Here is a 25860-nt window from a genome sequence, read left to right as displayed (position 1 = left end):
CCTTTCCAGCATGTGAGGAATACGGCCAGAAACTGAAGGGAACGATCAGAGGAATGTTCTGGCAGGCAGGCTGCAGAGACATCTCTTAGGTCCCTTTAACCTTAGCTTTCCAGGAGATGGCTCCTTCCTGAACCCTCTTAGAGAGAGTAGCCCATGGGTGGCTATCAGTTTAAGCCTAGAGCTAGACCTAAATACATACAGGAAAGAGCTAGAACAAAAATTCAAAGCTGGGCGGTGGGCGTGCACATCTTTAATTCAAGTACTTGGGAGGCAGAGGCCAGCCTGGTCTGCAGAGTGAGTTCCAGGACAGCCAGGGCTACACAGAGAAACCTTGTCTAGAAAAACAAAAAAATAAACAAAACAAAAACCAAACAAAACAATTCAAGCCCTATCCATCCACTGGCTTCTGTTTCTTAGGCTCTGAATACTCATTGGACTTGATGGGGGCAAAAATCTACTTGGAGTTGGCCCAATGGAGATAGTCTATGCAGTCCCGGCTGGCCTAGAACACATGACAATCCCATCTTGGCCTCCCACATGCTAAAATTATGGGCTTTGTCTATTTGAGACAGGGTCTCACTATGTATCTCTGGCTGGACTAAAAACTTGCTATGTAGATCAGGCTGGCCTCAAACTCACAGAAATTGGCCTGCCTCTGCCTCCTGAATGCTGGTATTAAAGGCGTGCTCAGCTCCCAGCTAACTCTTGACCCAGATTTGAAAGAGGGTGAAGGCTCACCTCAGGGAGCAGATCTCCCAGAGGCTCCAGCTTCAAAGTCTCAGACCACATATTTTCTTCTTGTACCTTTGCACCTGCCCTGCACTAAGAGCTACTGCTTAGGAAAGCACCTTACCAGGAATGCTGGTGCACGCCTTTAATCCCAGCTCTCGGGAGGCAGAGGCATGCGGGTGTCTGTGAGTTTGAGGCCAGCCTGGTCTACAGAGGGAGTTCCAGAATAGCCAAAGCTACAGAGAAACCCTGTCTCGAAAAACTAAGAAAAATAAATAAATAAAACTGTGATTTTGGAGGGAGATTTGGGTTTAGTGATTGAATGAGGAGAGAGGAGGAGGAGGCACTGTTTTAGCTCTCTGTCTAAGTCCTTCGACATACCCAGCCACTAAGTAAGTGGTATCCAGGGAGAGAAGAGCACCTTCGAAGGCCTGCATCTCAGGCATAGAGAGGAAAAGTAACCGAGAGAACAGAGGAGCCCGAACCACCTTCAGGCCCTTCTAGCAATCATGGGCAATCGATCCTTTGTACACGTCGGCCAAAGACACCAACAGATAGGTACCCAAAGGGACAGATTGGAAGTCACAGTCTGGGTTGTTCCCCTCCCCGACGGCCTAGAACTCACATGGAGTCCAGGCTAGTCTTAAACTGTGCTGGGATTACTTGTGTTGTTACCACACTCAGCTCCTGCTTTCTGAGGGGACAGAGAAGTGAGCCAAAGCAGCAGGAGACGGCTGCTACTAGGCCCCCCAACCTGCTAGTTCGTCAAAGTTGACGTGCCTGAGGTAAGTAAGTTCACGGACCTCTGTGTGCCCAACAGATCACTCCAACAACACTGTCAACGCTTGATAAATGTTATTCCCATTATCTACACACTCTTGCCTGAAGTCGTTTTAGTGGTCCTGAACTAGATTTTGAACTCTCACTTTGTTCTTGACTGTTTTACTACCCAGGATGGATGCAGAGGTTCTGCCATTTACCTGAATTCTGCTGGTGGGGGAGGCAGGTTGTCTTCCGAGAAGGAAGGAGATGGTGAGGAGGTGGAGTCTGACTGTGGTGGGGGTGGGTAGCTGCCTGCATCCACATTCTCAACAGAGCCAACGCTGCCATTCTGGTACACCAAGGCCGACGAGTATCTGATAAGACACCCAAAGCACCACAGTATGTTTAAACACACAGAGCTAAAAGATACCACATGAATGCATTTGACACAAAAGTTATTAGAGAAGAACAAAATAAGGAGCTTCCCCATGTATTTCCTGTTACACCAAAATTATACTTTAGGCTAGGTGTGGTAGCATGTGACTTTAGTTCTAGCACTGGGGAGGCAAAGATAGGTGATGAGGACAGCGTGGTATACATACCAAGTTCCATGCCAGTCAGGGTCACACAGTGAGACTTTGTCCTTGTCTATCTGTGTGTGTGTGTGTGTGTGTGTGTGTGTGTGTGTGTGTGTGTGTGTGTGTGTGTACACATACGTACGTATGTATCAAACCCAGCAGTTCTTTTAAATGCTCTCCCAGATATTAGATGTAGCTAAACCCAAATCCCTTAAGGCAAAGAACGAAGCCAAGTCCCCAGGTTAGTTGCAAACATGTGACTGGCATGCAGCCTGATTTTGAGGTAGGCAAGTCCCTGGAGTGTTCAAAGGCTAAGGACGCATTTGATTGCAAAATCAAGCCAAAGATGAACGCAGGCTGCCGTGTGGCAGTAAATGTGGGTTCTCTACCACGTCCCCCATCACACGATGAGTGGCCGCTTAAGGCAGGTGCTCGAGGTAGCTGCATGAACACCCATCCTCTCAGCACTGGGCTCCGGATGAACATCAAAACCAAGTACAAGCATAAGCAGACCACGCAGGAAGCCTACCCATTTCCTAAGTACAATGGGCACCAGCGAGCAGAGCTGGCCTGCGCTGCCTTCTCTTCCTCTCCCTCACACCACTGCTGAGTTCTATGGAGCTCATCCAATGGGTCCCAGGAAGAGAGTTGCAGGGAAACAATTGTCAGATGATGCTCTACTGTGAAAAACCCCCAAACCTGGACACATCTCTGACAGCTTTACCCACAAGCATGCTCTAATAGACCAGCCACACGGCCAATTCTAAACCTCCTGGAAAACAGGGGCACTCCTCATCTTCACTACCCAAGCCTCAAAATGAGACACACAGCTTCTTTGTATAGCCTCCGCGTCCTGGAACTGGCTCCGCAGACCAGGTTGGGGACATATATTTCTGACAGTTGGCATCATGGCCTCAGAGTCACTGATCCTATGCCGTGTGTCTGTATCAGAATGGGATGGGACTGTGGAACAAATGGGGCCTTACTGGGTAGTGAGATCAGTGAGGACACCCTTAGTACTGGTTTCTCTGTAGAAAGGTCGTTTTTTCCCCTCACTGTCCTCATCATGCTTATAAAACAAACCTCTGAATCCAGGAAGAACAAGTGTCACAAGTGTCAAGATTCTTAAAAGTCAAGATTTTCATGGTAGAGTTATTCCTAAAAGCAAGAACAACTCCGCTCTTTCCTTTTATCACTCCTCAACACCCAGTATGGGCCGGGGCGGTTCTTTGACAGCCAGAATGCAGTGACTTTAGAGGCAAAGCCAGGGTGACACTCATGCCAAGCAGTCATGGTGACTTGGCTTTGAATGTCACAGGGGTCAGACATTAGGATGAGCATCAAACCAACCTTTAAATCCATTCTCCCCCTTTAAACCTCTGGTGTGATTTGGTACTGGGAAATGGGTCAGGATGACATCCCCCACTTCCCACAGAGATATATAGCCTCCACAGTGGCCCAGCAACCTTTCCCACACTGACTCTGAGGTCTGCATTCAGTCCCTTTGGCTAGCCTCTCTCCCAGGGCTGACAAAGACTGGCTGAAAATTTGTTTTGGTAACGTGCACAGCTTGCCTGCCCCCACCCCCACCCCCACCCCTCCCATGCTCAGCTCTTCAGAACAACCTTCTTGTGCGCTCTGGAAGCAAAGGGCTCCCAAGACCGTTTTCCTTGCTCTTTCAATCTTTCCTCTGAGACCTTAGGTACACTGGTTTCTGGCAGAGTAGCAGCACTAGAAGCCATGGCTCTTCCCTTCCAGACCACTCCAGTCACCTCAGTTAAATTCTCTTGACTTATTGAGAAATTTTAATTACCAGATGGATACGTTTAGAAGTAGTCGACATACAGTTGTATTGGCTTAAATCCTCAGCTAGATTTCAAAGGGCGTGGAAGGTGTCATGCCACAGCCTTGTCCTGAGGTCCCCGACCCCTTCAAAAATGCTATAAAACATCACCTACCCAGAAGGCCCCAGCTTTTCTTTGGACTCTACAAATTCTTGTCCCATCTTCATTTTCTCCCATTCTTCCTTACGTGTCTTGATTTTACGTGGGTTTACATTCCCTCTGTTCGGATTATCTTTCTTTTCTTTCTATAATGAAAAGGAACAGAAAGCCTTTGTAAAACATTTTCCAAAGTGCTTCATTAAAATTCTACCCATCTTCGTGGACACACACTCATGAGATGATTTGCCTGGACAACATATGATAACAGCAGAATTTACAGAATTACCAGGTTTGCAGTGACCTAGAGGCCGTCCAATTCAAACCACCTCCCGGGCAGAACATTTGCTCAGTCTCACACACAAGCACCTCTAGCAAAAAAGGAGCCACTGCTCCCTCTCTGGCTAATTGTTTCACATCTTTAAGCCCTCTAACTGTTAGGAAGTTAGTAAACACTTATTTGTTATTTGTTGTGCCACAAAGACCAGTCAAGGGATGAGGCCTGACAGCTCAGGAGATCTGGAGCAGACAGAAGGAAACAGTTAAAAAACAAAACAAAACAAAACCCGATGGAGGATTTTCTAGCTCGTGCAGCTGCACTAGCCTCTGGCACTCTCCTGGGTCTGCTGACAGCCATGCTAATGGGATTGTGAGGTCAAAGCTGGCAGGTCACACAGTACCAGAAGCATCTCTCCAAACCAGGCAGCCCCGGCCCCACCCACGCAGTAGTGAAGGGGTTAACCTTCTGTTGTAAACCAAAATACTGCAGAACCTGGTGCCTGTCTCTGAGAAATGAGCTGCAAAGCCGGCAGGGACGGAGCAGGCTAGCAGAGTGTCCAGCAGAGTCAGGTGCAAAAGAAAAAGAATTGGTGAGTATGAAAGTCAATGTCTAAAACCCAGCCCAAACACGCTCAATCGTTAACAGTGCCAGGGGACAAGCACATATTTAGTGTGATTTATACTTTCTCATCCTGGTGGGGTTTGGTGTGGACATGTTCCTTTCTTTTTTTAAAGAGTTTTACCTGGCATCCAAGCAAGTAGCCACTTGGAATTACTTCACATAAGACTGGCTTCCTTTTTATCCCCCTCCACAATCGTGCCTACTGATGTGTAGAACAGAGGCCCCTTTCCCCTCACCCTGTGCTTTCTCTTCTCTTTCATGATATCCTTGGTGTCCTGCAGCATCTTCTCCTTCCAAAGATCAAAGAAGTATGAAGGGTTGGTGTAGAATTTGAGTGCCTCTTTTCCATCATCCCTGGGATAGAAATGAAGACAAGTAGCTGTCAGTAGACACGTGAGCTCCCAACCAAATCCAATATTCCAAACGCCAACCAGTTAGCAGTTTTTACACCAAGGACTCAGGAAGCCATTCAAATTGACTGCCTATTTCCTCTCCCACATGGGATTCTCAATGGCTCTGAACAGTGGCCCCTACTCCTCACAAACCTTTGCCATACCTTCAATTCCCATACAGTAATCTGCATGGTCAGGGTAAGAACAGGCTAGGGCAGCAGGAAGTCTGATTATTTCTAATCATTTGCAAGGTCACAGACAGTTCCCTAAAGATATATGGGTACTATGCACCTCTAAGGAGATTTCCACCACTGGTTCCCCTTTCCTACCCATTCCCCAGGACTCTGTAGGAAGCACTGAGGCCTTTGCACCCATCTGAAACCTGTGCACTCATGTGTCTGTGTGTATAATTGCTCTTCTATACACAGACAAGGAACCGAGCACACTGCTACTTCTTGCTCCCTTCTAGGGCAGCTCAGTGTCTAGTACCAACCCAAGGGGAACTACTGAACACATTGGCCAACTGTTTGAATGAAAACCACAAGGTCTGTTGAGAGGCAGAGGCAGGTGGATATCTTGAGTTCGAGGCCAGCCTGGTCTACAGAGTGAGCTCCAGGACAGCCAAGGCTACACAACAAAACTCTGTCTCAAAACAAACAAACAAACAAAACAAAACCAAAACAACAACAAAACAAAATTGGAAGCCAAGACTGGTGGTGCATGTCTATAATCCTAGCACTCAGAAGGCAGGGAGAGAAGCATCGTTTCAAGCCCAGCCTAGGGCATGTAGAGAGAACCTGTCAAAAGGAGAAACACACACATGCCAAAAAACATAAAAGGCAGAGTCTGAGGCCAGCCTGGTCTACCGAGCAAGATCCAGGACAGGCACCAAAACTACACAGAGAAACTCTGTCCCGAAAAACATAATAAATAAATAAATAAATAGATAGATAGATAGATAGATAAATAAAAGCAAACAAATTAAAACTCCTGAAAGGCAATTCTACTTGTCTTTCCAAACAGACAGAATACACTTCTAAATTAAACACTAATACTTCCTTAAAAAAAAAAAAAATCTCAGATTTATTTTATTTTCATTTAATTTATGTGTACTGTGTCTCTGTGTATGTATGTATATACATGCGTGTGGGTGCCCACAAAGTCCAGAAGGGCGTGTCAGATCTCCTAAAGCTACAGTTACAGGCAGTTGTGAGCTACGTGATGCCAGTGCTGGGAACTGAACTTGGGTCTTCTGAAGACCTTAATTGTTGAACTATCTTTCCAGGCTCTGACAAGTAATAATTTCTATATTAACTAAATCTTGCTCTGAGTTAGAGACAACATTGCTTCTTTCTGTTAGACCAAGATTAGATAACTGAGAGGAGATATTAATTCTTCTTGTATTTTGTATCTAAAAAATAAAATATTGTTTCCCGAAAGGTAAACTGTCTCAGTATTATTTGTTTCCCCTATCCCATCATACAGATGCTGCAGGACACCTCTTTCAGTGTGTCAACCCTTTCTGTCACGTGACCATACAATCTCAGTCAGACCAACCCACGACAGCCACAGGGCAACCATGACTACTTTATACACCAGTAACAAAGGGTAAGGTACTCTGAGCCTCTGCTCCGTCTGTGTCTCTGCCTCTGTCTGCTCCCATCTGAGGTTCTCTGAACAGGCCAGAGTCCCTGAATCCACTAGGGAGGGACGGACACCACACACACACACACACACACACACACACACACACACACACACACACACACACACACACACACACACAGCTTTGCAGTATACCCATGTCTGATAGACAGCATCCACCTCCAGTTACTTGTAATTACTTTTTACCTATTCCAAAGTTATTTATGGATACAAGCAAAATAAATATTCACTATCTACTACTGTTTTGTTGGTCTGTGCATGAAGACAACATTATCAAATCACCAGAGGGGAGGACTCTAAGTGTTTTTAAAGCTACCTTCCTTTTCCATGTCTATCTACAGCAAGGTAGGTCCTTGCAAAGGAAAATATCCAAAGGGTGTCCAGAATGAAGAGACTGACACTCACAGGGAAGGATGCCAATTACTCCCTATGCTTTGGAAGGCCCCCCCTGAGCCTAGAGCAGCCAGTCTGAGGCCAGTCCCACTAACTTGCCCAAACATCTGGACATCTACAGTGTTCCCAGTAAGTGGAAGCCCTGCTAGAATGCAGCCCTCGGGAATCCAGAGTGCAGGAGTACCTGCTAACAAGTCCTTTTGCTTCGGTAATAACTCAATTCCTTGGATGGAATCCAGATGGACTTGCTTTTACCAAATTAAACTCTGCACATTCGACGCTACAGCGAACTTTCCACCTCTAGTAGATGCTGCATGCCTTTCAGAGACCAAACAGTGACTCTGTCTTTGCGGCCACAAGCACCTCTGCGGTAGACAGTAAGCTCGGTAAGAGCCTCTGATATACACATTTCTTTAGATATTTTAGACAATGTAGTGGTTTTAATCACACACGTCCCCAACGAGGGAGAGCTGTTACCTGTAAGGACTGAGATTGTTGAGAGGGGGCGGAGCATCACAGCTGTTGTAGGTTTCTAGGACGGGCACTGGGAGAGAATTTCTGTCGAAAAGCTTCTGGTCTTGGATAGTGGAGCTTCTGAAGGCTTTTCGGGTGTTGATTCCTTGTAGTGACACTGAGAGAAGATGGAAGAGGGCGTTAGGAAATGGACGACAGGCGATTTGAGCAAACCCTGAGTCACACCAGTCAGAGAGGCCTCAGCTGCTCCATTGCTTGGCTGCAGCCGGCCGTTCGGCCGTTCGTCTGCCGCCAGGTTCTTCCCCTCCCGCTCCAGGGAGGCCCACAGAGTCAGAAGCCCAGCCATTTCAGGACGGACAGAAAGAAGCGGCACAAAGGTTTACTATGTGGCCAGATCTCACAGGCCTCGCTTTAGGGGAAACGAATCTTCCAAGTACTTTTATGGTAATAAAACAGTACCGAGAGAAGGAGATCTGAGAACAAGGGAATTGGGGAATGGGTGAAAGGGAGTGTGGGGTGTGGTAGAACTAAAAAGGTTTCTTTACACTACCCAGGCTTATGTTGCTTCAAAGCAGAACTGTACCAGTCTCTCTGATTTCGCCCCTCGCTTTTTAACAAACCAGGGGCAGAATTCTCAGACACTGCTCAGCAGAGCCTGCAGCTCTGGCTCAGCCTCCTTACCTTCTTCTTCCTTGGGATCCAGCTGAGTGACTTTAACTTGGACTCGGTCAACCCGCTCCGCAAGGGAGTTTACCCGGGAGGCAAAGGCACTTGCCTGAGTACAAATCTCTCCAAAAATGTCTTCTGCATATTTACCTAGAAAGAGCAAAGAGACCAAGTCACTAATGCATAGGAATGACAGAAACACAAACCCAGTGACTAAAGAGTGTATCATCCACCAAACACACATGCGCATGCTTGTCCTTGGAGAAAGAGATATTCGCCATAGCCTGGGCAGTCTGTGTGTCTGTAACTAATAGAACCTTCTTGGCAAATTCTGAACAAACACGAAATTCAAAGCAGGAAGAACAAAATCAAAAGGTGCAATGTCAACAAATTAGTCCTGGAAGAGCAGACAGTGGATGCAAACCTTTGTCCCTGGCTCTTAGCCCCTTCCCAGTCTGTCAAGCACCTTGTAAAACGGCTGGAGCAGACTGAGAGGTAAGGGGAGCTACCAGGTGTCCATGATTAATACACTAGATCAGAAATTACTTCCACAGTAGAATTTCAAAAGCCCACTGAAAACCAAGAAGAGGGTATCTCTAAGGAGCCTGAACTTGCCCACACCCCACACAGGGAGGCAGAACTGCTTCTAAGCGGGCAAAGGTCACCTCACGTCCTCTGACCCACACCTTTCAAAGTCTTTGCTCTAGGTTACAATCCTTCAAACCTACACCCCAGGGAGCAAGTGAAAAGCTGAACCGTTCAAGCCCTCCCTAAAAAACAACACACCGCTGGTCTTTTCCCACAATGTCTCGCTTTTTAAAACAAGAAAAGAGTTCTGGACTTTCAACCCTGAATGCAAGGAGAATTTGCAACCAAAGAAACAGCGATTTGGCACTACCGCCATATCGTTATTCAGAGCCACAAGGTCCTTTCTCACTAGGAACAGAGGAAAGAGGTAGGAACGGATAAATTATCATCTCAGTGTCACTCACAAAGCAAAGGCAGACATAAGTGACTGCCCAACCTAAAGATATTTTGAGACCTATTTAAAGTAAGTTCTCATTTTTTTTTAAAGCTTCTAAGCTTAGTATGTATCTGAGAGGGAATTAGGCTAACCCAGTCTGAAAGGCCAAGCCACGCCCTCAGGGTGAACTACAGCTAATCTTTCCAGTGGAACCAGAGAACAAGGGCATTGTGAACTAGTGGTGAATTTAAGTCAATAAGGGGTTTCTAACTGCATACTGCAAGGTCCCATGCAGCACCAACCAAGGGGAATGCCTGAGCTCAAAGGACTCTACACGGCCAACAAGCTGCATTGCTGCTCTGTGTGCAGAGGATCCTACTCGATCTCTGTTGTTGATATGGCAATGCTCCTGCTCCACCAAGTAATGAAAAACTGTATTTGGGGAAAAAAATCCAAGAAATATACAGCATTATGCATGGAAAATAAACCAACCTTAAATATACCCAACGATGATGGCTTGTACCTGTAACCTGAGCACTTGAGAGGCTAAGGAGGATTGCTGTTAGTTCAAGGCCTGCCGGGGCTACATAGTGAGACGCTGTCTCAAAACAAAACAAAAGCAAAAATTCAACTGCTTTGGCATTAAAGAAAAAATACAAGCCAACCTGTCTCTCTGTCTCCAAGAAAGGACCCAGATTTTCTGTTCCTTAGTAGAGAAGACGGTGACAGTGTGGCATCGGGTAAAAAAAAATCTCAAAAAGGAGCCGGGCCATGGCGGTGCACACCTTTAATCCCAGCCCTCGGAAAGCAGAGGCAGGCGGATCTCTCTGAGTTTGAGGCCAGCCTGGTCTACAGAGCGAGTTCCAGGACAGGCTCCAAAACAACATAGAGAAACCCTGTCCCGGAAAAACAAAAACAATCTCAAAAAGGACCTCAAAATACAAAATTACTACTTTTTTTTTTCTCTTTTCGAAACAGGGTGTCACCATGTAGCCCTGGCTGGCCCAGAACTTGCTGTGTAGACCAGGAAGCCTGAGTTTAGAGAATATAAAGTGGCCTTTTCACCATTAGCAGAAGCTCCGCCTCTCTGTGGGGTGTGGATAAGCTCGGCCCCTTAGAGACACACTATCTTGGTTTGAAATTCTACTAAGTAATTTCTTATCTAGTGGGTAATCATGGACAACACAAGGTTGTTTCTCTCCAGAGCCTGCAAGGTGCTTTTCAACTCAAGAGATCTGCCTGCCTTTGCTTTCCAAGTGGTAGAATTAAAACTACATTCCCAGCTTTTCTCTTCTTCCTATTTTTTTTTCCTTTTCTGTTTTGTCCCCCCCCCCCCCCCCAACACACACATTGGGCTTCTCTGTCTAGTCCTGGTTGTCTTAGAACTCACTCTGTAGACCAGGCTGGGCTTGAACTCAGAGATCTGCCTGCTTCTGCCTCCTGAGTGCTGAGAGTAAAGGTGTGCGCCCCGCACCCCCAGGCTCTTCTTCCTACTGTAAAATCAGGTCAGGCCCTGGGCACACTCAGAATCACACTATGGAAAATGGAAAAAGTAGCAGGCCTCAAATCAGAAGACGTGGGTTATTATGTCTCAGAATTTTATTTTTAGATAGTGTCTCACTGCATTCCCCTGGCTGGTTTCAAATTCACTTAGTAGACCAGGCTGGCCTCAAACTTGTCAAGATCTCATCCTTTTCTTCCTCCGTGCTAAGATTACGGTGAACACCACTACACCTGGCCTATGCCTCAGCTATTCCTGTTATGCCAGTGTACTTTGTGTGTTTCTGCATGTTAGCATGCACATGTGCATGTGGGTGCCCACAGAGGCCAGCTGAGGGGGCCAGACCCCCTGGAACTGGAGCTACAGGAGGCTGTGAGCCAGCATGTGGGTGCAGGGAACTAAACTCTGGTTTTCAGTAGGAACTGCAAGTGTTGGCCAGGCAGTGGTGGCGCACACCTTTAGCCCTAGCACTCGGGAGGCAGAGGCAGGAGGATCTCCGTGAACTCAAAGTCAGCCTGGTCTACAGAGTGAGTTCCAGGACAGCTACAGAGAGAAATCCTCTGTCGAAAAAATAAAAACAAAAACAGAACTACAAGTGTTCTGCTTTGTTCATTCTTCTGTTCTTCTTCTTTTTTTTTTTTTTTTTGGTTTTTGAGACAGGGTTTCTCTGTGTAGCTTTGCGCCTTTCCTGGAACTCTCTTGGTAGCCCAGGCTGGCCTCGAACTCACAGAGATCCACCTGCCTCTGCCTCCCGAGTGCTGGGATTAAAGGCATGCGCCACCACAGCCTGGCCATTCTTCTGTTTTTTTGAAACAGGGTCTCACTATGTAGCCTTGGCTGGCCTCAAACTCACAAAGACCCACCTGCCTCTGCTTTGGGGGTGCTGGGATTTAAAGGAGTATACCGCCAGATCTGGGTGCAACAAATACTCCTAACAGCCAAGCCATCTCTCCAGCCCCTGTGTACTTCATAGGAAGTCACAATCTCTCAAACTTAGTCTCACCTGTGAACTGGGGATTGTGATTCTAACCTCCTCACCAAGCTACTAGAAAGATTAAATAAGCTGTTAAAATGAACTTCTTTCTTATTGCTCAGTCACGATTCTATTTTTAAGAGTTCAGCTATCTAAGCCAGCATGGAATCCTCCCTGAGCTACTCAGGAGGCTGTAAGGCTGAGGGGTAGGATCCCTTGAACCCTTGAGTTCCAGTGAAACCCAAGAATCATAGCAAGACCCTGTGACAAAAGCAAAATCAAAACCAAGTGTGACTATTAAATACCCTACGTTCTAGGCTTAGGGGAACCCCCACCCCAATTCAGAATGATGGTGTTCAGTTTAATCTCAGAAAACAGCGTTCTCACCTGCATGACATAACCAGCCGTGAAGGACAGCAGGAGAGAGAAACTTTAACTGACGTCACAATCATCCTTAGAGGAGCTGCTTTTTAAAAATTTATTTATTTATTATGTATACAGTGTTCTGTCTGCATGCATGCCCACAGGCCAGAAGAGGACACCAGAACTCATTATAGATGGCTGTGAGCCACCAAATAGTTGCTGGGAATTGAACTCGGGTCCTCTGGAAGAGAAGCCAGTGCTCTTAACCGCTGAGCCATCTCTCCAGCCCCTGAGGGACTTTTATTTTTAAATTTCTTTATTTTATGTGCACTGGTGTTTTGCCTGCATGTGTCTGTGAGGGGTCAGATCTTGGAGTCACAGTTGTTGGGTGACGTGTGGGTGCTGGGAACTGAGCTGTCAGCGCCCTAACCACCTCTCCGGCCCCCACTTAGAGGAACTTCTAACTGTAATTCTAATCAGTGATTTGATGGTTTCTATTATTCAAATGTAAAAAACTACTGGAATTTTGGAAACCGAAGTATGGCATCTCAATAGGATAAAGTCAGAGCCAGAGATCTGGTTCTGTTGCAGAGTGCTTGTCCAGCAAGCAGAACCTGGGCTGGTTTGATTTCCAACATTGCATCATAATGGCATATGCTGGTAGTCTTTCAACTGGGAGATGAAGGTGGGAGGATTGGAAATCCAAGATTATCCTTGGGCTACATGATGAGTTTGAGGCCAGCAGGGGCTACATTAGACTGTCCTACCATGAGGGCTCCAGGGACTAGACTCGGGCTGCTGGGCTTGGCGGCAACCACCTTTACCCACAGGGTCATCGCATTGGTCCTCCCTTCTCCACTTGCACAGAATTTTTATTTGAATAGTGTAAAATCGGAGAAGATGGATACAGAACAGTGGAAAGGAAGATAGGGCTTAAAGAGGCCTTTACACCAGGCCAAAGAATTTACATTATTCCATCATGAGGAGCAAAAGAAGATTAAAAAAAAAATGTACTTTTCAAACATTTATTAAGCTGGGCCAGTGACACACACACCTATAATCCTAGCTATTTGGGAGACTGAGGCCAAGGTCAGCCTGGGTAACTTAGCAAGACACTGCCTTAAAAAATAAATAAATAAATAAATAAATAAATAAATAAATAAATAAATAAATAAATAAATAAATAAAATAAAAGAGCTATGTATGGATACAGCTCAGTGGTAGGAGAGGAAGAGGAGAAAGATGAGCGGGAAAAATTTGTTTACAAATTAATGGACAACTTTTGAAAAATTCCAAGGCTAGGTTAGGCTTGGTGGTATGCTTGTAGTCTTGGCACTTAGGAGGTGAAGGCAGAAAGATCTGGAGTATAAGGTTATCCTTAGCTACACGTCTAGATGAAGGATAATGTGAAGTACAGGAAACCTTGTCTCAAAAACAAACACACAAAATTCCAAATTAGAACCAGGAATAGTGCTGCAACATTTGGGAGGGTCAAGGGCAGCCTGTGCTACACAGTGAGTTCCAAGCCAGTTTGAGCTACATCATGACACCCTGTCTCAAAAAAAACATTTCCAAGCTCAGAATTACAGAAAGGAAAGGTGAGATGTATGTTCTAGGCACACCACTGTTGGTTACAGGACAGATCTACATTGAAAGGAGGCCGGGCAATCGTTCACCTGAAACTTCACATGGCGGCTGTAATGTTAGCACTCGGGAGCTGAGGCAGGCGGGTCACAAATGGGAAGCCGGATTGAGCTACATAGTGAGACCCTGTCTCAAAAAATAAGTTAGTTAACTAATTCAATTTAATTAAAAATATTTAGGTTAAGTCAACAAAGACCCCACTGGTAGAGATAGAATTAGTGACAGAGCACATAACTCTTAGCTAAGTTTAAATATTCACTTTGGGGCTGGGGATGTAACTGTGGTAGAGCATGTGCTTAACATCCATAAGGCTCTCGACTTGAGCCCTAGGATAAAGTATATAAATACAAAAATAAGTAATAGATGAGTACCTTGAGTCTTACTGACTTTTCTTTAGGAAAGTTATTTCATATCTCTAAGCTTTCATTTGTTCATCTGAAAAATGGGAATACAACTTCCTAGACTTGTAGACTATTAAATGAAATTACATCAACATCTCATTGAAACGGCATAAAACAGCATCAACAAATACGAGCTCCCCTCTCTCCACTCTCCCTCAAGACTTATTTCCTCGTATCTATTTTGGTAGATTCTGAGCTCCTGGAAGTCAGGGGCCATCTCTTCTTATTTCTGTATCCTCACAGCACCAAGCATATAAAATATATCCAATCCACGTTCACTGGGTGAGCAGAGGGTCAGTTAGCGCCCTGGTGTGATGAACTCGTGTTTCCTCAGGTAGAAGCTGACCCTGGCCCTCAGAGGAGCTTCAGGAGGAGTGGTTGGATCACAAGTGGGGAGGCCCACAATAGCCTTCATCCATGCTGGAAACCACCTGAGGGCCAGGACCGCCGCTGAGCCAACAGCAGCAGCAGAAGCAGCTGGCTGTTCTCTGGTCTCGGAGAAGACAGGAAGCAGCAAGGTCTGCACTTCCCCGGGCTTCACTGCTGCTGTGCTGCTCCCGGGGTCCGTGAAGACAGGCGCCGGCAATGGGCTCACTCTCCACGACACCCAGCCAGGGTTCATTAAGCCCTGGATCAACTGAGACAGGCGCTGTGCTAGGTGGAGGCTTAGGAGTCTCAGACTCCATACATCATCTGGTCACAGAGCTGTGTCTCCTTGGGCTCCTCCTTTAAAGGTAGGGCCTATCACTACCTAGTGGGGGGATGCAGGCTGTCTGATAGTCCTCTGCCTTCACTAAGAGCAGTGAGTGCTGTTAACAATGCACATGAAATGCCTTTTCGAAGGAAGATCACTAAAGTGGCCTTTCAACAGAGGTGCTTTGGGAGCTGGGGTAGCAGTAGACAAATGCAGGGCGAGTCCAAGCACCTGCCTCTCCCATACCTCAGCTTCAAGCAAACATCAGCTTGATTCAGAACGGAATCCAAACCACACGCAAATACCCCACCCCAGGCAGTCTCATTCACTTAGCCAATTAAAGAATTATATATAAATATCTGGATTTCCCTCAACTCCCAAACAGACCGGGCTAACTGCTGTCTTCCTCCTAGAGAAGAACGGCTCCAGCCACCGTTTGTGCCACCGTGTGTCCACACAGCTTGCGAAACTCCTCATACTCCAGAGACTGCAGAAGAAATGTGTACCCTGATCTTGGACCTGGGGGCTTGCAGCACAATTAAATGTGTCCCAGGGTAGACACGTCAGCCAGAATCTCTGTGAGTGCATGCTTGCTTTACTTCCCTTTGGGAAGATCACGGTGGGGTGTTGGGGAGATAGACTGCTGGTACATGGGAGGCTTCAGCAAAGTCAGGCTACACGGAACAGCTCATCTAATTACAGGAGCAATCCTGACCCCAGACACCGCTCTGCACCTCCCACCTCACACAGAGAATTCTGCTCTGTCACTGCATCTGCAGTTTCTGCTGCAGGCCTCCCTGCCCGCCACCTTCCCTCAGCTTCTTTGTGAAGCAGGTGGAGGGTGGTGGTGGATGAAGAGAGGGTAGAGGGGAGAAGATGAACCACAAACAGAGCCCTTCTTTGGGGAGAGAGCAGGGGATATATTTTCACATTACCTAGGGAAGGCAGATGGGGGAGAAATAGGAACAGGGAAGAGAGGGAGACTAAATAAAGAGCACCAACGACCCCTGAGGGCAAAGCACAGGCTCTCCAAGGCACTCACTCAGGCTGCCCAGCTGTCGGATGACATTTGCCAGGGTGATGTTGGTCCTGCATTCCAGCTCGCTTGTATCGCTAGGCAACGTCTGACGGCACAGGTGCCTTGGCTCGATGTTCCTGGTTACTAACGGCATGGTGGACCTGCTTCAGGCAATGTTCTCAATGATGAAAAACAACCTAAAAAAGAAATAACAGGAAAGCAGTACTCAACCACAGATTCCAGACACACTGGCTGTGTGAGTCTCCTCTTCCTTTCTGGGGTTGCTCTGGTCTGAAACAGTTTGCTGTTACTGTTTATTCTTCACTCCCCTACCTATCTTCTAGTTTAAGCATCCCACCTTTTCGAGGTTTACTAAAGAGTCCTGGTATAAGTTTAGAAATTCTGAACTGGTGACGTCACGGAGGCATCGAAAACCAATAAGAGTCTAACCCATAAGAGTCCTCCAGGTAAGGAGGCATGGTAAGAAAAGAGCAGGCATGGGACGGTGGTACAGATCCTACCCTTGGGGTATCCACAACCAACCCAGATCAGATTCTAGGTCACCAGTTACAAGGTTCAAAAACATCCCTCTGTGGCTAGGGATGCAACCTAGCTGATATGGTACTTGCCTAGCATTCATGAGATCTTAGGTTTGAGCCCCCACCCTAACATGGCATTAAACTTGACATGGTGGTACACACCTGTAACCCCAGCATTTGGGTAGCATGAAAGCAGGAGTATGAAAAGTTCACAGACCTTCTCAGCTAGAGTTCAAGGCCAGACTGAACTACACGGGTTCTTTTTCTCAAAAAAAAAAAGAAAAAAACAAAGGCAGCCTTGCCTTCATCTAATCATCTTCACAATGAAATCAGCTGCCAACAGTAATTCCACGGATAAGCCTCTGAATACAACTTCTCTAGGTCTTCCTGGATGATGACTGTTAATGTACAACTGAACACTAGATGCCAGATCTATTAACACTACCAAAGTGTAGTCTGTAAATTGACGGAATGAAGGAAAATCAAGGAAAATTTTACATGGTCAGTATGTCACACGGGATGCTGAGTCAACTGTGTTTGAAGACAGGGTCCCTGGCCCTCTCTCCCACCCAGTGCTCCTCTACTGAATCCTGTACACTTGGCCAAGACCTGCAGCGTGTGTCTGGAACAGACGCACAGACTCTCCCATTACTGTTTCTCCTTCTGGTGGCTCAGCCCTTTCTCCAGGCTGCACCGGACACGCCAGCACTTCAGGCTCACACGGAGCTAGCATTTTAGATTTAGATCACCAAATTCCTACATGACTAACTTAAGGAGAAAATGGTTATGATCCGAGCAGTCAAGTCACAGTGGACAGGTCTTGTTTTCATATCTTAGGAAAATCTAAAGAAATCTAAACTGTCTTAACAGCTTTTGTGCTAGGGAAAATAACAAATTTACATCAAATTAAAAGGTACAGAGGCAACTACAGAAACTCAACTATAAATTCCTAAGAAGAGGAAGAAGAAGAAGAGGAGGAGGAGGAATCAGGTTTACTCACATCAAATCCTAAAACACCAGCTCATCACCAGACAGTTGCTTGTGAATACAAAATGCTTACAGCAAGCTAATCACTGCAGAGATTAAAAGCAAACCACCATATTGTTTCACCAAAACATAAGAAAACATCCAAACTAACAAACACACAGAGAGGCAGTGGGACCCTTTGGAACAGGCTGCTCCTTGTTATGGACATTCTGATCTGCTACAAGTAAAAATAAAACAGGAAGCCAGCAGCCTGGGGACCAAGATTTCCTGTCACCAACAGCAACAGCCTAGGAACTAAAAGAACCAGCTGTTTGCTTCTAACTTTGAACCTCCCTAACGGTCACTGTGTGGCAGCTGTGCCTATCTTTGGGGTACAGAGGTGTTTCCTGAATACTTGTCCACTGTCTTAGGAAATGACTTCCATTCCATATCTCTATTAAGATCCTCCTTTGACCCAATAGGTTTTTAACCCAAACTCCAGACTTTCCAGTTTAACTCTTTCTGTCTTCTACTTACAGCAAATGGTATCAGGTACAAAGATGCACACTTACACTTAATAACACGTTAATGACTCTAGATCATGGTAAAAAGAATCCAGAACAAGAAAGGAGGTAGGAGGTTAAAAACAGAAGAGTGTTGGCCCAGTGAGTTGACTTAGTGAGTCAACATGTTGCTGCCAAACATGATAACCTAAATTCAATCCCCGGGATCCACATGCTGCAAAGAACCAACTTCTGGGGCTTCAGAGATGGTGGCACTGTGGCTATAAGCACTTATGAAGTGGTGGTGCACACCTTTAATCCCAGCACTCGGGAGGCAGAGGCAGGTGGATCTCCGTGAGTTCAAGACCAGCCTGGTCTAGAGAGCGAGATCCAGGACAGTCAATGTTACACAGAGAAACAAACAAGCACTTATTGCTCTTGCAGAGAACCTGGGTTTGGTTCTCAGCACCTACATGGTGGCTCACATCTGGAACTCCAGTCTCAGGGAATCTGATGCCTTCTTCTAACCGCCATGAGTACCAGACATTCGGAAAGTACATCTACAAGTATGTAGGCAAAACACACACACATAAACAAGTTGTCCTCTGATACCTTCACATGTATGTGCAGTGCAACACACACACACACACACACACACACACACACACACACACAGAGCAAAAAATTATACATGTAAAATAAATTTTTAAAAATAAAAAAGACAAAGCCTGGTGGTGGTGGTGGTGGTGGTGACGGCACACACCTTTAATTGCAGCAGAGGCAGAGGCAGGCGGATCTCTGAATTCGAGGCCAGCCTGGTCTACAGAGGCAGTTCCAGAACAGCCAGGATATATAGAAAAATCCTGTCTCAAAAAAAACGACAAATAAATAAATAGAATTAAAAGAGCGAGAAAAAAAATTTTTTTTTGAAAAGTAATATTAATATCCATCAAGACAAAACAATCAGAAAAGAAGGTCTGCTATTTCTTTTAAAAGGATGGCTCTTTTGCCTGGGTATGGTGCCCTGTGTCTTTAATCTCAGCACTTTGGTGGTAAGGCAGGTAGTGTCTGAGTTGGGAGCCAGTCTGATCTAGAAACAAGTTCCAGGACAGACAAGGCTACATAGACTCTGTTTCAAAACAAACAAACAAAAAACAAAACAAAACAAAAAACCCAAAACATATTTTTTGTGCTGGAGATAAGACTCTGCAGTCAAGAGCACTGGCTGCTCTTCCAGGGGACATAGTTCTAATCCCAGCACCCAGTGATTCACAACTATCTAACTCTAGTTCCAGGGGATCTGATGCTCTCTTCTGGCCTTTGAGGGCACTGCACTCACAGAGTGTACAGACACGCATGCAGGCAAAGACATTAAAAAGGGACAAGATTCTCTTCTATATGGAACTACCTGTACCAACTGCTCGTTTTTTCTTTTAGATAATCAAGGACTGGTTGTTTTCTATATAACAAGTATGAAATTATGCATAACCCGAACCACACTAGTAATTTTACAGAAGGAAAAAAATCCTACATTTGAATGACAATAAACTCAGAAATGGTAAACAGACTTCAGCCATTAGAAAATACATGGGTTTTGGAGTTAGGACATACTTGGGTTGGTCTCTTGACTCTGACATCTCATAATTGTGATCCTCAACAATTTTCCTACAGACACTGAAAAATGTATCTAAAATTCCCTCTCTAGTGCTTAAAGCAAGGGGATAGTTATTTGTAGTTCCACAGATCCTAGGCAAATCTTCCTACTGAATGAATTCTATTCATTGATAAATATTTAAAAACACTTTAAACCGTGGACATATTACATAGTTGAATGCAGCATTCACTTAAAAAAGGTAAAGATGAAACCCCAGCCTTCAATGAAGTTGATGGGTTTTCCCCTGAAGCTGCCCGCTATCCTCTTAGACCTCCTGAAATACAGCACTCTCTCTCCTCCAGTCTTTCATAACTGCGCTCCTCAGCTGAGCCCCAGAACAAAAGAAATGATTGGAGTGACTGTTTTCTCAATTTCCCTCAAGACTGTACATAAGGAGTGCCACTGTAGATGCCCCGGAGAAGTTAATATCTCACACACACACACAGGTGCCCAGTGGCATTGGGCTTTCATTCTCTCACGGAACTCCAGTTAGGAAGGCTCCTCCACCATCACAAGTACTACTTTACTGGGGAACTGGGAGAACACGGGCTGTTGAAGAACCACTGAAATTCACGTTTTAGCCAGATCATTCTAATACAAGGACAAAGGTCACACGGGGGTTACAAAGGTTGGAGGTAGAAGATGAACCGAGAAACTTCACAGGTTCAGGAGAGAGCAGACTTGGAGACCTAGCATATCCCAGCTAGCACTTAGGTACTGAAAAACCAGAGGTTCCAGGAGTGAGTCTAGCCCATCAGCCCCACCTGTTAACTCTTTCCATACTGTTCGGTGCAGCTACAATAACAGAGTGATAACAAGTATGCTCCTTTAGTAAAAGGTGTCACTGAAACCTTAAATGCTAGTGCTAGAGAGAAATATAAACAAAGTAAGAACCAAAAAAAGTAGTTCTCAGTCAAGAAAAAGATATGAGGGCTGGGGACCCAGCTCAGAGGTGGACCACTTGGCTAGCGTACACTAGACCCTGGGTTTGATCCCCAACAACATTATAAAAAAAAAAAAAAAAAAAAAAAAGGCTAAAGTTCTAAATACAGGAAAAGAGTAAAACGCCCTGTTTCTAATGGAATCAGTAAATGTCTTTTCCAGTCATATATTAATTTTTCTTTATTGGGGAGGTGTGTGTGCAATGCACAAGTGAGTGTGCAGGTGTACACACAGACATCAGATATCCTCTATTGTTTATTCCCTGGAGTCAGTGTTTCATTGAACCTGAAGATGCTAGTGTGTCTAGACTGGCTGGCAGTGAGCACCCCAGGATCCTGTCTCTACCCCGCATTGCTGGGGTTACAGGCATGCATGACCATACCCTAGCTTTTTTACATGGGTGCTGGATATCTGCACTTGGGTCCTTATGCCTACACAACGAGCTCTTACCCACTGAGCCCTCTTTCCAGCCCTTCAGTCATATGTTCCTTGAAAAGAACATGACAGAGCAATGTTTGCTAATCTGGGGACTTGAGACGGTCTTATCTTGAAAGCTGATACATAGAAAATGAACTAGAACTGTCAAAAATATAAAAGTTACAGAAGTAAATTTCAATTCTTCTAGTTCTTTATAACTAGAGCCGCTCTATAGCAGAATGGGTTCTCTTTAGATAAAATTATGATCTTCCCAGCCTTCAGATGACCAGCTGTCAGGCATGCTGAGGGAGGAATTCCTAGACTAGGAGAAGAAATTGGGAGGGGCTTGGGATAATATGTACAAGGCTAGAGAGATGGCTCAGAGGTTGAAAGCATATACTGTTCTTGTAGGAGATCTGAATTGTTCCCAGCATCGACATCAGGTAGCTCACAACTACCTGCAATTCCAGATCCAGGAGATCTAACACCCTTTTCTAGACTTCATGGTCATCCATCTGCACACATACACATATGCACATACCCACCTACACCCCCATACATGATTAAAAATAAAAACTTAGGGGCTGGAGAGATGGTACAGCAGTTAAGCGCACACTAGCTGCTCTTCCAGTGGACTTAAGTTGAATTTCCAGCACACATATGGCGGTTACTAACCATCTGTAACTCCAGTTTCAGATGCTCTCTTCTGTCCTCTAAGGGCACCAGGCACGAATGAGGTGCACAGACATACAAAACCCCCATAATTTTTTTTCAATTAAAAATATAGCATGTGTAAGGCCTTGGGTTCATCCCCAGCTTCACAAAAAAGGAGGAGGAAAGGAGGCCGAGAGGTCAAACTGGATAACATCTACGTCCATCTAAATCAAGGATGCAGGATGTGAGGGCGGTCTGGCTGAGACATCTCCCCACTGATTGCCAGGGTGATCTTGCTGATCAGGCTGGCTAGGCAAGTGTCCTCTTACTCCTTCACAGCCTCATGCTTGTCCCTCCCAAAGCTGTATGCTTTCTCCTATCCCAGAGATAAGCACCAGGACTGTTTTAGCTGTGCTCCCCTGCTAGAGGCTCCAAAGAGGCTCTCAAAGATGTGGACTGGGGCTATAGCTCAGTGGTAAAATGTTTTTTTTCGTTTTTGTTTTTGAAGATTTATTTAATCATGTATACAGTGTTCTCTGCCTACACGTATGCCTGCAGGCCAGAAGAGGGCACCAGATCTCATTACAGATGGTTGTGAGCCACCATGTGGTTGCTGGGAATTGAATTCAGACCTCTGGAAGAGCAGGCAATGCCCTTAACCACTGAGCCATCTCTCCAGCCCCCAGTGGTAAAGTGTTAAAGCACTTGCCTAGCATGTACCTAAGGCCCTAGATCTAATCACCACTACCATGAACAACACCAAACAACCCCCCCCCCAAAGAAAGCTGTAATTCTGTAGGTTTCAGTCTCCTCCTCAACTACAAAATAAAAGAACTAAGCTAAATGATCTTTAAGAAATTGTCAAGGCCAGACATGTACACACCTGTTTCTGGGGGAGACTGAGGCAGCAAAGATCACTGAGAGCTCAAGTTTGCCAACCTGGGCAAACATAGCAAGCTGTACTAGGCCTGCCAGGGCTATACAGCAAGACCCTGTCTCAGCCAATGCCTGCTCCTCACAGTCTCTGACTTCTAAGACTTCTGCATTTGCTTCTAAGCTGTTACAACCCCCTTACCCGGTCAACAGCCACGTGTTCTACACACAAGGTGGAACGAGTCAAGATGTTGTCAGTCAGCAGAACCTGTGAGATACACAACTGACCCAAAAAACATTCCAGAGAGAATACTGGGGTTAAGTTATTGATACTCTAGGAGGGACCCAGACCAATCTGAGGGAATAATATAATACCTGAAGAAGTTCAAAAGAAAAAGGTAGCTCTGGACCAATTCCAAATATCCAGGACAGATCTAGAAGCTATCCTCATATTTACCCCTAGCAGTTTTCAGTTTAGAGGACTAAGTCCAAACATAAATAAAAAAATCTCACAAATCCCTCCCTCCCTAGCCAGGATTGGCAGTGTACCAAGAAGTCTGGACACTGACACCATGATGGGATTTATATTTTGAAAGTGAAGCTGGATGAGAGAGTCTTCCAGGTCTCCCTCAAACGAAGAGACTCTTCAAGGGTGCACACTAGAGATTAGCATGGAATATTTACATATCACATTTGGTCAGGGAAAAGTCCAGCTCTGCTCTCTGAACTTCCACAATTCTGTTTTCAACATCACTGGGTAGTTGTGGGGAGATGCAGAGGTCGGGGTGGAGGAATGTTCGTGTGAGAGGAAGAGGAAGCAACAATCTGTAGTCCATACTCTGAACCCCTGCTAATTACCGACTGCCCTAACGGCAGTGAGAGTCATTTTGAGCTGTTATGATAAACAAACAATGCTGCATTTGAGAGTGAGCCAAGGTCACTGACAGCACCTACAGACTCCTACTGTTATGAGGCACAACCATAGGAACCACCAGGAAAAGGCTTCTCAAGGCAGTTCCTCTTCGAAACAGCCCTTAGTACTGATCACAGCAGAGGGGACAGGAACCTGTGGGGATGCTGTGTCGAGGCAGTTAGGACTTCTGCTTTCACTTCAACTTTTCCCACTGTCCATAGTTAACAGTGCTTTGCAAGGGGACAAACAAGACGTTTATGTTGTAGTTTCCTCTTGCAAAAGGCAAATTTCCTTGTTTAAAAGGTTTAAATCTGTTCAATCAGATTCAATATGTTTTATCAGCTGAGTGTGGGCACAGGCCTGTACTCTCAGCACTCGGAAGGTGGAGGTAAGAAGTCAAGGCTATCCTTGACTACCTAAGACCTTGGATCAATACCCACCTCAATACCTTCCCCTCCAAAAACCAATGTTCATTGAAAAATCAAACCATCATCTAACTGGTAGACAACAGTCTTACCACAGTACAAGCTGGTACAATAAAACATCTAAAGTATCACAGTGGGCTGGAGAGATGGCTTGGTGGTTAAGAGCATTCGCTGCTCTTCCAAAAGACCCAAGTTTGAGTCCCAGGACCCACATGAGGTGATTCTGTAACTGCATGCACACATACATACACACACACACACACACACACACACACACACACACACACACACTCTTAAAAGCACAACTGTTGAATACTGCAGTCCTCACTATCCTGCAAGGACAAGGAAGAAAGCCGTCTCAAAGGCTTGAGCACACACCCACTTCCTGTTGAAACCAGGGTGGGGCTGAACTGACAAATAGAACCGCTCTTTGCAAACACAAGGCATTACTGACAAGTCAGGTTAGGTCACTGAAACAATGTCCAAAAGAGGCGGCAGGACGGAGAAAACATGACTACAAAAACCAAGCCAGAGAGCTTGTGAGCGAACACTAAGAAATTTCCAGCTTGATAAAGGAATGGCCTCTGGCCTATATGCGGTCAGCGTAAAGAAGCTTCCTGTTTTAACTTGGCTGAGACATGACCTAGGAAACAACTTCTAAACTTCACAATCCTATTCCTGAGCACTCTGTAAATCCAAAGCCCATCTCTGGTAATCCCAAAACTTTCTATAATCTTTGGGGACCGGTCCACCTTTCACCTTTACCTTTATTACTCTGCAAGCTTTGGTCATAGCTCTGCTTTCAAAACTAAAATTGAGGGATCATCTTCTTCAAAATCAATTTCTTCTAGAAAATTTCCCCATAAGTAACCAAAATTAGACTTTATTTTCAGGAGATAGGATCTACCTGGTATCCCAAAAGATAATGCATTAAATTGTGAGTTAGAAACCTGGATCCCAGTTTTTAATCTAATGATGACTGAAAATTAGAAATAAAATTTTACTTTGGCCAGGTGGTGGTGGTGGCGGCGGCGGCGGCGGCGGCGGCGGCGGCGGCGGCGGCGGCGGCGGCGCATGCCTTTAATCCCAGCACTGAGGCAGAGCCAGGGGGATCTCTGTGAGTTCCAGGTCAGTCTGGGCTACCAAGTGAGTTCCAGCAAAGCTACCCAGAGAAACCCTGTCTCGAAAAATTTAAAAAAATAAAATAAAATAAAAATTTTCTTTTTACTTTGTCTGGTTAGTTTAGCTGTAGTGTACACTAAAAAAAAAAAAAAAAAAAAAAAGCTTAGAATGGAAGCTATATTCTCAGCTCTGAAAAAAATAAACATTTATTTCTCTCACTTCTTTTAATCATTTATTTTTTTTTTTTAGTTTTTTTTTTTTTTTTTTTTTTTTAAAGATTTATTTATTTATTATGTATACAGTGTTCTGTCTGCATATACACCTGCAGGTCAGAAGAGGGCACCAGATCTCATTATGGATGGTTGTGAGCCACCATGTGGTTGCTGGGAATTGAACTCATGATCTCTGGAAGAACAGCCAGTGCTCTTAACCTCTGAGCCATCTCTCCAGCCCTTTTTTTTTTTTAGTTTTTAATTGCAAAAAAGTTTTAACCATAGAGCATTTCTCATAGCCTCATTTTGGCCCAATTCCTTAAGAGCCACTTGGATGCCAAAATTATTTTCAGTTACAAAGTTCATTTACTTTCCTAACTTTTTTTTTTTTTTTTTTTTTTTTTTTTGTTTCTTTGTGTAGCTTTGCGCCTTTCCTGGAGCTCACTTGGTAGCCCAGGCTGGCCTCGAACTCACAGAGATCCACCTGGCTCTGCCTCCCGAGTGCTGGGATTAAAGGCGTGTGCCACCACCGCCCGGCTTACTTTCCTAACTTAATGTTAATTTCCAGTAATAGCCATATTG

General features: G+C 45.2%; 1 protein-coding gene and 1 long non-coding RNA gene across 4 annotated transcripts in view; one reads left to right on the top strand and one right to left on the bottom strand.

Annotated features, from left to right (window-relative positions):
* The window catches only part of Wasf2 (WASP family member 2), a 76559-nt gene that overhangs the window by 5736 nt on the left and 44963 nt on the right, over nt 1-25860 (bottom strand). For all 3 annotated transcript variants that reach the window (XM_006975611.4, XM_076565347.1, XM_076565348.1), the window contains 6 exons: nt 16083-16255; nt 8516-8650; nt 7838-7991; nt 5147-5264; nt 4028-4158; nt 1710-1865 (listed from right to left, as the gene is read on the bottom strand). In XM_006975611.4, coding sequence (XP_006975673.1) covers nt 1710-1865; nt 4028-4158; nt 5147-5264; nt 7838-7991; nt 8516-8650; nt 16083-16212 — 824 coding nt within the window. In that variant the 5' untranslated portion in view covers nt 16213-16255. The remainder of the gene's footprint in view (nt 1-1709; nt 1866-4027; nt 4159-5146; nt 5265-7837; nt 7992-8515; nt 8651-16082; nt 16256-25860) is intronic.
* Nucleotides 4734-15613, top strand: LOC121827396 (uncharacterized). Its single transcript, XR_013049377.1, has 2 exons — nt 4734-4878; nt 15454-15613. It is a non-coding gene; the product is annotated as an uncharacterized LOC121827396 (long non-coding RNA).

This window comes from Peromyscus maniculatus, chromosome 2 (assembly GCF_049852395.1).
Source record: "Peromyscus maniculatus bairdii isolate BWxNUB_F1_BW_parent chromosome 2, HU_Pman_BW_mat_3.1, whole genome shotgun sequence".
NCBI classification, from domain to species: Eukaryota; Metazoa; Chordata; class Mammalia; order Rodentia; family Cricetidae; genus Peromyscus; species Peromyscus maniculatus.
Note: the sequence above shows the minus strand (reverse complement) of the source record. Positions and strands in the feature narration are given on the sequence as shown.